Source organism: Euprymna scolopes, chromosome 31, assembly GCF_053919585.1.
Source record: "Euprymna scolopes isolate OS-2025 chromosome 31, ASM5391958v1, whole genome shotgun sequence".
Classification (NCBI taxonomy): domain Eukaryota; kingdom Metazoa; phylum Mollusca; class Cephalopoda; order Sepiida; family Sepiolidae; genus Euprymna; species Euprymna scolopes.
The window spans coordinates 6,286,915-6,298,738 of NC_136512.1; the positions used below are offsets into that span (position 1 = coordinate 6,286,915).

At 34.6% G+C, this 11,824-nt stretch overlaps 1 protein-coding gene across 10 annotated transcripts in view; it reads left to right on the forward strand.

Moving 5' to 3' along the window:
* Window positions 1–11,583, forward strand: part of LOC145255605 (uncharacterized) — a 529,950-nt gene extending 518,367 nt beyond the window's left edge. For all 10 annotated transcript variants that reach the window (XM_080114094.1, XM_080114096.1, XM_080114099.1 and 7 more), the window contains 2 exons: window positions 9,275–9,477; window positions 11,348–11,583. In XM_080114094.1, coding sequence (XP_079970220.1) covers window positions 9,275–9,477; window positions 11,348–11,428 — 284 coding nt within the window. In that variant the 3' untranslated portion in view covers window positions 11,429–11,583. The remainder of the gene's footprint in view (window positions 1–9,274; window positions 9,478–11,347) is intronic.
* The last annotated feature ends 241 nt before the right edge of the window (window positions 11,584–11,824 follow it).

The following is an 11,824-nucleotide window of genomic DNA, read 5'->3' on the forward strand; positions in this document are numbered from 1 at the left end:
TAACATGGGGAGAGGGGGGGTTCTAAGTACTCTGTACGGTAAATGTTTCGTTTAGGTCCACCTCCACAATTTTCTTTAAAATGACGACATTTGTGGGTTTTCGACTATGATGAATACGAAAATCGCATTGAAATGTTGCAGAGATAAGTAGTTATCAAGATAGAAAAAAATGCATTATGCTAGGTAATTTTGGCGGCCATTTTGTTTTTTTTTCCTTCGTGTAAAATTCTGATTGCTTAGGGCGCGCGCGCATGCGCGTAAAAAATGGCCGCCAAAATTACCGTGCATAATGCATTTTTTTATAGCTTGATAACTACTTATCTCTGCAACATTTCAATGCGATTTTCGTATTCAGCATACTCGAAAACCTGAAAATGTCGTCATTTTAAAGAAAATTGTGGAGGTGGACCTAAACGAAACATTTACCCTCTGTACTTCTAACCAACAATTTAATAATAATAAAAAAAAGATATCGTAAAACTTTAATTTAACATTAAAATACGATTTAAAAAAAAAATAGCGTAGTTCAACAAGTGCATAAAGCACTCCTTTTCGACGGTGCCGGACAGCGTCGGGGGTGGGGTGGGTCCGAGAGAAGTTTGAACAGGAACGACCGCGGTTCAAGCGTAACGACCGCGTTACACTTCAATTTACGGGAATATTATTTTTATACAAATTTACCTTTTATTTTGTCTTTTCATAGTGCCCCCCCCTCCCTTCTAAATTCCACAATTTTCACTTTTTTTTTTTTTTTTACTTTTCTCCTGTAAATATCATCGATTACAGACTTGAGTTTCAGATTATAAAAAAAAAAAAATCGAAAAAAATGTTTTTCACAACTTCTCACGTGGGGGTTCAGTTTTCAATTATAACGTTGTACTAAATTGAACACGAAATTTGTGACCACGATGAATAGATAGATACATAGATGAGAGTGGGAGGAGGGAAGAGGGGGTGGTAAAGAAATCTTCCTTTTTTTTTTTTAAACCACTTCGTTCTAACCCCCACCTTCCAGTCACATCAGAGAGTTACCATTTTTTTTATCGTGATCACAAATTTCGTGTTCAATTTAATACAGCGTTATAATTGAAAACTGAACCCACACGTGAAAAGTAATAATTTTATTTTTTTTTCAATTTTTTTATAATCTGAAACTTAATTCTGTAATCGATTATATTAAAGGAAGAAAGTAAAAAGAAAAAAAAATTAAATAAATAAATGGAATTTAGAGGGGAGGGGGTATTCTCGACAACGTCCGCCGAATGAGTTTTGGACAAGCGCCAAAAAATGTGTCACATTTCATCAGCGTTATTTTTTTAATGTGACACAATTTTTGTGCCACATTGCATCAGCGTTACTTTAGTCGCTTAACAAAGTTTGTTTACGAAAGACTCTTGTTAGCAACAGCTATTGATTGGCAGTTCAGAAAATATCCTTTGTTCAAATCTCATTGGTTTGGTCGGTTTTACCTTCCATTGGTAAATGTGTAGTTTAGCGGCGTAAATTATTTGACAAACAAAAAATCGTAAAAACTATTTATTTTTTTATATAAAGCACATTAGATCCAAAGGCTGAAATAAAACTAAAAAATTCATTTTTATTATTTTTTCAGTCTTTTTGCACTAATTCGCCTTTTTTTATGCTCTTTCATTACACACAAAAATGGCGGCCAAAAACAGTTCATAAAAGAGCTAAAAAAATAGGCCAATCTGTGAAGCCTTAGAAAGGCTAAATTTTAAAGAATAAAAATGAATTTTTTTTTTCGAGTTTTATTCCAGCCTTAGTTCCTAATAATGTGTTTTATATAAAAATAAATGTTTTTTTTAATAGTTTTTTTTGTTTGTCAAATAATTTACGCCGCTAAACTACACATTTACCCTTCCATTTTCTTTAAATATACATTTATGGGTTTTACTCTTGTAATAAGCAATAAAACAAGAGGTTATTTTTGACAAATATGTTTTTAAGTCCATACCTAAAAAGATATTTAGTAAAGAAAACTCCCGATTTTTATTAAATATTCTCTTTTACACGGGCGATCTACTGAGTCCGTTAGCGCAACAGAAAAAAAAAAAATGTTGTTATAAGAGCCAGGTACGTCCATGGATAGAGTATTGCTGTCACATCTGGGTAGGAGCTGCTAGGAACACCTTATCCTGCCTTGACAGAGTTCAGAATAGACTTTGTAGCCTAGTGGAGGATGCCCTTTCCCTTCCCTGCAACCTCTTTTTCACAGAAGAGATGTTGCGAGCCTGTCTCTGCTTTACCATTACTTTCATGGCAAGTGCTCGTCTGAGCTCCAATCTATCGTTCCACCTCACCAAACATTCATGAGAAACACTCGTCTGGCTGTAACCACTAGCAATAATTTCCCCCACTCTTTATCTGTGCCTAAACCTAAACGTAGATTCTATGCACAAAGCTTCTTTCTAAGAATTGCAGCAATGGATCATATGTGTCGATTTGAAAATGGTTGGATTTCTCCTTGGGCTACACAAAATTTCTTTGTTTCTTGTATTTGTGGGCTAGCAGGGAAGAACAAAGCACTGGATAAGAAAAGATTGGCCTGTGTGCTATGAACTGATTTCTGCCTCTCTCACTGTTCTGCCTTTTCCTTTGATGGACCGTTTCAAAATTGTGTTTCTTCCTCTTCGCATAAAGCTTGGCAGGATGAAACAGTTTGTGAAGGCTCTTAAGAAAGATGACGACTGTTTCAATATATTTTTTGATGAAATGTACAGGCCTTATTATAGAAAAATAAAAGGTGGAATTTTTGATGGACTCCAGATTCGAAATTTAATGAACGACACAAATTTCTGTAACTTTATGAATCCTGCAGAATTGAGTGCATGGACAGCATTTACAAATGTAGTAAAATTCTTCTTGGGAAAAATAAAGGCGTTCAACTACAAAGAGATTGTTGAAATATTATTTATAAATTTATATTAACTGGGTGCATATATGAGCGTCAAGTTATATCTTTTGCCAGCTTGCCCGTGTTCCAGAAAATCAAGGGTATGTGAGTGACGAGCAAGAGGAGCGCTTCCGTCAACACATCAGTGACATGAAAATTCGCTATCAAGGTCGTTGGGATGCCACCATGCTTGGAGATTACTGTTGGTCTATCAAGCGCAAGTATGCCTCCCCCATTCCAAAAAAATCAGTAAAACGTCAATTTATGGATGATGACGTCTATGCTTCAAACTTTTTTTACAACCCCAATCTTTAATTGTGAATATCTTGGTGTGATTTCATGAATATGTCTTACAGTTACATAAAAAATATTGTTTCTTCGATTTGCCTGTTTTTATTGTAGTTATCAACTTCCTACAAAGGGGGGGGGGGTATACCATAGCAGAAAAACTAGACCTGATAGAGAAAAAGTGACATTATTTCTGGAATCAGCGTCCTCAAATTAGGTAAAAGCAGTTGAAACATCTTAGGCACCATGACAAATTCTTTTTTTTTGTTGGCCAGTGTAGTCATTTATGGCGTAAATTAGGTAGAATCTGATTATTTAAGGAGATGGCTCAAGTGGGAAAGACGTTGCAGAAAAGAAAAAAGGATATCACCTACTAGATTATGAAGTCGGTTTTGAACTCTATCAAGGTAGGATAGATCGCGCTGATCAACTGCTGCCCAGATGTGGCAACAGTACTCCATTTTAGGATGTACTTGGCTCCTATACAGATAGAGGATTGGCAGTGAGATACCTTTTGGAGCGATAAAGTGATCCAACGATCATCTTGAAAATAGTATATGGTTGGGGTTAAAAATAATATTCCGGTTCAAATACTGTAGAAGAAACTCTTTGTGATTATAATTTTAAACTGTGTAGACACATGTGGTACGAGTAAAAAAACAAAACAAAAAACAACAATAATTCCGCTTAAATTAACATAATGAAATAAATACTCACTATTCCAGGGTAAAATTGAATTGTCCCTTCTTTATGATGGATTTAATCTTGTGATTGCATTTCAATTTACTGCTTTTTATTTTCATTTTTGGAAAAGACAACCATGTTCTTAGAACGATAAGTTGTAAAAATCGAATTTATTTGCTTTACAATTAAAGTACACCTTTATCCCCGATAAAACGGTTTCAATCGATATTTATTACATCATTGCATAATTTCCCCACCTTGCCAAAATTGCCCTTTTTCCTGTCGCCCACTTTCCCGGGTACCACTAGAACCCAAATGTTCCTGATGCAGAACGCAATTTTTTCAGTACAATTACCACAGTCTAAAATGATTTCTCATTTATGGAAACAGTATGACAAACGAACATCTAATATTTTCAGTATTTTCCAACACTTCTTCGTTAACAGTTTTTGTTGCCTTCCTGTGTCGAGGTGGGGATGGGGGTTAAGACCACTCTTTTTTTTTTAATGAAAAATTCGTGTGCTGGCATTTTCGTTTTTACTCATAGTTATTGTTCCTGGATTATAACCTTAAACTATATCCGGTAAGGCCCCAGCTTGCGTTTTTTGGGGGAGTGTGGAGCCACCCTTTAATTGCCATTTCTCCGAGATCCACTCCTACCCGGAGTGGTCGTACCTGTTAGGGTCCCAACTATGGGTTAAATAGAAACCGACCTGAAAAAAAAATATATTCTATTAAAAAAAAATTCTTTAAAATAACTGGATTCGGCATTAAATAACCTGAAAAGGGTTGATATGCCTTAAAACAAAAACAACCAACCAACTCATAGTTAATACTATTTAAACCAATATCATGGACGGACACCAACGATTAAAATTGAATTGTAATTAAATTTTCAAGATTTTAACAAGTAAATTGACTTTTTATTCAATAGTTTGAAGATTCCCAATTTAATTTCAGATTTTAAACAGTCACAAAGTATATATATTATTCCTTAATTGGAATTCGTTTTTGAGATGAGCATTATATATATTAATTTATTTTTATTTCGGACTATTATTCTCATCTTTATTAGTTACTAGCAGGGGTGCCCGGCGTTGCTCGGGTGTTTGGAGGTGTATGCTGTGCAAAAAAAAGCAAAAAAACAAAAAAAATGGTTAATTTTTTAAAACTTTGACCCCTATTATGACCCCTTAAAATTTATTGTTTCGGGCTCAAATCACTTTATTAAGTTAGATCCATGTTCAAGGAACTTATATCTAAAATTTCAAGTGTCTAGACCCAAAATTGTCGGAGGAGTTTGGTAGAGTTATTAAAGGTCAAATCGTTGAAATTTGACCCCTTAACAGCCAAATTTCTGGCTGACACCCGTCACATCGATTTTCCCAAATCTCAGTACCCGGTATTTCAAATTTCGAGTCTATAGACTAAAAATTGACAGAGTTATTGCGTAGGGAAATGTACACAGACACACAGACAGACAGACACGTTCACTTTTATAGATATATAGATTTTTCATCTTTATTGGTTGTTTTTTCACAACGTTTCAGCCAACTACTCCTCTGGCCTTTGTCAGGTGGTAACCGCGACGGATAGGAACTTTGAATCTCCTAACTGCATTCTCAGCAATCACTGCCATCCGTAGTTGCTGTCGTCTCACCACGTTTTGGCCAAGTAATTCTCTGGCATGCTTTGGGTAGGATTGAAACCACTATCTTCAGACAATGTCCATCTGGAACCGTAGAGATTCAACGTCTCTATCAACTGCGCCATGGGAATAGTTGGCCGAAACGTCGTGAAAACCCACAACCAATAAAGATGAAAAGCAACAACTAATAAAGATGAAAAGCAACAACTAATAAAGATGAAAATAATAGTCCGAAATAATAAATTAGTCACAAAGTAATTGATTTTTTTTTTTTTTTTGCGATTAACAGAATATGAAAATGGTTGACTTATTTACAAAGACACCGACGTGCATAGCAATGGATTAAATTGTATTTTACTTTATCCCTTTTTATTTTTATTTTAATTGTCAAAGATAACCATGTTTTTATTTTTATTTTAATTGTCAAAGATAACCATGTTTTTGGAACGAACGATTAGAAAAATCAATTTATTTGCTCTAAAACAACCATACATTTTTGAAGAGTGGAATTGGGAAATTTAAAATTATATCACCGCCAGAATGGTTCTAAAATCTATTTTCAATCGATATTTAATCCATAATTGCATAAGTTTCCTACCTTGTCAAAATTGCCTTCTTTCGTGGGATACCTCCAAAGCGCACCATAGAATTATCACTATAAGTTTTGTTCCATTAATAAACTGTATATAAGATTTTAAAAAAATACCTGATAACACCCATATTTCATTTTGTGAAATTTTGTGAAATATGAATAAAATATATTTAAATCATTTGACATTTTAGCACATATTTTATTAGATTTGAATAAAATATATTTCAATCATTTGAAATTTTAACACATATTTTATTAAATTTGAATAAAATATATTTAAATCATTTGACATTTTAGCACATATTTTATTAAATTTGAATAAAATATATTTCAATCATTTGACATTTTAACACATATTTTGTGAAATATGAATAAAATATATTTAAATCATTTGACATTTTAACACATATTTTATTAGATTTGAATAAAATATATTTCAATCATTTGAAATTTTAACATTATATATGGGTGGAGATAACGTAGATGTAGTCTATATAGATTTCGCAAAAGCTTTCAACAAAGTAGACATCGGCATACTCCTGCATAAAATTTGCTTGCTCGCAATTTGTGGAAAACTTGGAACATGGATACACAGCTTCCTCTCGGACAGGACACAAAAGCTAACCATTCGAAGAAGCTTATTAGAGGCAAGCAATGTCATCAGCGGCGTATCACAAGATTTAGTATTCGGTCCTCTATTGTTTTTATAATGGTTACTGATAGAGACCTGGAACACGCCATAGCAACATCTTTTGCTGACGACACACGAATCATGAAAAAGATCTTTATGCTACATGACTCAAAGCATTTACAAGAAGACCTTAACAAAATTATAAAATGGGCTAATGACAACAACATGGCTCTAAGCAGAGACAAATTTGAACTACTATAATATAGACTTTCTCAAGGAAAAATCTGGATACTTATGTGGGCAACAAGAAATCACATCAAAGGAATTAGTGAAGGATCTATATGAGCAAATATGCCACCTTCACACAACATATTGAGCACACTACCACGGTCGACGGACAACTAACATGATGGATACTGAGAACGTTCAGTAGTAGAAACAGGAATGCATGTTCACACTATGGAAATCCCTTGTCCTCCTAAGATTGGAATACTGATGTCAGCTGTGGTCTCCACAAAAGGTAACAGAAATCTGCAAAATAGAAGCAACCCAGAGAACATTCACCAGCGAAATATGTGGAGTAAACCAAGTGAATTACTGGGGGAGGTTGAAGGAGCTGTAACTTTATTCATTACAACGCCGAAAAGAGCGATACATTATCATCTATGTATGGAAAATCTTGGAAGGAAGGGTCCCAAACACAACAATGGTAGAAATAACCCACCAACGATGAGGAAGACTCTGCTATATAAAAACCACACCTAGGACTACACAGAGGATTAAGTTCCTCATCCACCACAGCTTCACCTACAATGGCACAAGAACATTCGACTTTATTCCAGCCGCAATAAGAAATATAAGGAGAGTGTCCTCCGACACTTTCAAGAAACAACTGGACATCTTGCTGGAAAAGATACCTGACCAGACACCAACACCAGGCTATCCTAGTCCCTCTTTCGCGCACGAGGAGGGAGGGGGGGAGAGTGTCTTTAAACGAAAAAGTGATCAACAGAGGACAAAATGAAAAAGGGATTAAAAAAAGAACAGAGAAATTTTGTAAAAATAAGTGAAAAAAAAAACCCCTAAAATATTTATCAAAGTATTTTTTCTGCCTATGTTTCAAAATAATCTTGTCAAATTGTGATACAGTTATTTCCCTTGGCGCACTCCCTCCTCCTCCTCGTGTGCGAATCGAAACCAAAACATTTAGCGCTCCAGCCACGTTTCCTACCGATGTAACTATTAAGAAATAGGTAAGAAGATTTAAAATTTATTGTTAGACTAGCAGGAGGAAGGTAGACTACGTTTAAATATATTTGAATTCATGTAGAGTTCATATTTATCATTACAGAGCCGATTCTCTGTTGATTATTATATTGTACCTAATATGTAGTACGTATTTCAAAAGTTAATAAAAAAATGACTTGAGTGCCATCAGCTAAAATCGAAACCAAAACATTTAATTCTCCAGCTGTGTTCCTCCATTTAGTGCCCCAGCCGCATTCCTTACCGCTTGAATTATCACAAGATAAGAAAGATTTAAAATCAAACGATTTCAAACTATGAATGAATTTGCACATGCGCAAAAGTAATAAAAATATGTTGGTAAGTTAAAATGAACATTTTGCATTTCAACTTGCCAACATATTTCTGTACACGTTATCCATCCAAACAAAGATTTTATTCATTATAAACCATCCTTGGTGTATGATCACTATTTCCTGTTAATTTCAGTGTTATGTGATCAGTAGTTTAAGAGTTTATCGGTTAAATATTTTCACACTGACACACCTACAAATATAAATCTACTGTTTTATTTATATCTATGTATATGTATAAAAGTGAGAATGTGTGTGTGTGAGAACAACTCTCAACCTATATACTCAGTGGATTTTTTATCTGCAGACTTGAAATTTGGAATATAGGGTATTCAGACATGTGGAACACATTTTAATCTGTTTTCATCCTGAAAAAAAACCAAAACGGCTGTTAAGGGGTCAAAATTGACAAATTGGTACGTTGGGAGGGGGGGGGGTCGTTGGCTTTTGTCCGTTTGTCAACTGTTTCACGAAGGCGCATACGTGGTCGTAAAACATGACAGCTTCCTTATGTTAAGAATAAGTAGGTTTGAAAACACTTGTTAAAGTCGTATCAAGCTGGCTTAATGGCTATCGTACTTGACTCACTGTCTTTAGGGTTTTGGTTGCTCGAGTATTTTTTTTTTTTACTTACAAAAAGTAAATTGTTTAGAAAAACATATTATTTATATGCACATGTTTCAGTTTCTTTCTGTTTTTGTTTTTTTTTACTTCATTTTTCTTCAAGAAATTTAATGTTACGTTTAATACTGGGCAACAACGAATACATTTGCTAGTATATATATATATATATATATATATATATATATATATATATATATATATATATATATAATGGAACAATGAAGTTGTTGCCCTAGAAAAGACGATACAATTCCATTTCCGTTTGATGAAAACCGGTTTTCTTTTGTTGTTGCAGACCATCTACTAGTTGGCCAGTTGTGTACTAATCCCAAGAGTGAGAGGAGCCTTCGATCATGTCTGAAAGTGAAACAATGTCCAATCAGCGAAATCAAAGATGGTGTGGAAAAGACATGCTCCCAGTTCCAGACCTGTATCGAGATGATGATTGAGGCTGAAGGCGGCTACATTGAATATATATCAGCTCTACTACATAATCAAGTAACCTGAATTGATTTTTTTCAATAAAAATTTTTAAATAAAGTTGAAGTGCTGTTTTCTTTAAGGCGACAAATTTATCATTCCACCTTATATATATATATATATATATATATATATATATATATATATATATATATAAGGTGGAACGATAAATTATATATATATATATATAAAAAGAACGTTGTGTTTATGTGTGTGTTAGAGTTTGTTCCCTATGAACTCTGAAACGGCCGGGCTGATTTTTTTATGAAATGTCACTTTATGTATTTGGCAGTGTTCTTAGATAGGTTTTGTACAAGAATACCTTTGATAAATATTAATAATTGATACACCAGGCAAAAATTTTTGCTTTTTAAATGTTTAGATTTCTACAACTTATTCAGGGTATTTTTGCTGCTGAATCAGGAAATGGTGACTTTTTCTGTCTAGTATGTTCAGGTTTTGTGCTAAAAAAAAAAAAAAAAAAAAAATCACATCTTGTGATAAAATCGATTACAATTTTGTGGCATTATCGACTGATTTTTGTCAACAAATTTTATCCTAAATATGTTTTTAAGAAAAAAAATGTTTTGCCAACAACATATATTGATTACTTGATAGAAACATCGATTACTGTAAACTGATTGGTGGACATCGATAAAGGTTAAGTACACGTAAATTGCATGTTGATTCACGATTGTTCAAACTTTAGGGCTTGAACTTTCGTTTCTTCAAACTCTTGGAATGCTCAGCGACAGGGAGATCTCTCTTCAGATTCTAACAATAGTCAGCCATCATGACTTCATCCCAGCGACCTTGATACTTTGGCTCCATCCGTAAGGTCCTGACGGAATCTCTCCTCCTGCTCGCCAGTCATAAAACCAGATTCTCAGGAAACTGGTCCATATGCGAAAATACTGCATCTTGACGCTCATGTCGCTACCCAGGTTTCTGAAAGCAGTCATCAAGTTGTCGACAAGTTCTGTGTAATTTCTGGCCTTATAGCTGCCAAAAAAGTTCTTTATTATCAGAACAAATGCCTTCCACGTTTCCAGTTCCACTTCATTCATCGAGTTTTCGAACATTGGCTCTCTGATGAATTGCCGGATCTGACGACCGTCAAAGATGCCAGCTTCCAACTTCTCCATGGTAAATCCTGGAAAAGCCTGGCACAAATAAGTGAAGCAGTCACCATCCTTGTTAAGAGCCTTGGTGAATTGCTTGATTAAGCCGAACTTGATGTGCATTGATTGGAAGAGTATTCTGTTTCTGTCCACCAGAGGTCGTTGATGACGTTTCTTTCTTTACAAGGCACCAATTCTTTCCGCACAGGCCAGTTATTCTTCATGTATGCTGAGCACCAATATTTGGAAGATTACGAGGTTTTATAACTTCAGAATGATCCCTTTTCAGTATAATCACCCAGAACTATCGAACCTAAATACTTCTTATCATTAAAATAATCGTGAAAATGATTGAAATATATTTTATTCAAATTTAATACAATATGTGTTAAAATCGTGAACAAAACGTTGTGAGAAATTTTCCACGTACAACCGCCATATTGTTTTTGACCGCTTACATGCTTTGTAAGCCGGTCTGTCATTGGTTTAATTTGAATGCGCCAAATCTTGTCTTGGCGCCAATTTGTATTCATGTATTATTTTTTCAGTCTGAGAATGAACACGGGAACCAGCAGACTCACAATAGCGGTGCTCTGTCTAGAGTGCCAGGATTTTACCTTCTTGGACACCAAACAGTGGGTGAACGAAGAACATTTCTCTAAATACAGAGACAACAAAATTGCTGAACTTATTCAACCAAATGAAGATATTCTACTGTGTTTGGCATGATATATTTGATTATAGGAATTTATTCCTATTTCTTCCAGAGACAACGAGATCCAAGAATATGCCAAATTGGGCACCAACATTCACACTGTGTTCACCATGTGCAACATGGATCCTTCTAAAAGGAAACCCGAACTAACATTCCCACTGAGGAATCAAACTAAAGGCTGCATGCGTATGGATAGCAAATTCAGCCACTGTTTTTGCAAAGGACTTACCGTGACCAAAGAACTTTCATTTCTGATACATTGTGAATAAAATTTGAGTTTTAAAAGTATGGCTTTGTTTGTGGAATTTCATTTGCTATCTGCAGGGAGGAAATTGGGGGTGTGGGAAAGAAATTTCTTACAACGTAAAGAACGACATGTGGCCATAGCTCAAAAGCTTGATCTGCTTGAACGAAACCAATGTCATTTTTTCCATCTGAAAAAAAAAAAACAAAAAAAAACGCAGACAACAAATTCTTTGTTGATCAGTGAATCGAAAATATCCGATAAAAAAATGAACAACCGATTTTG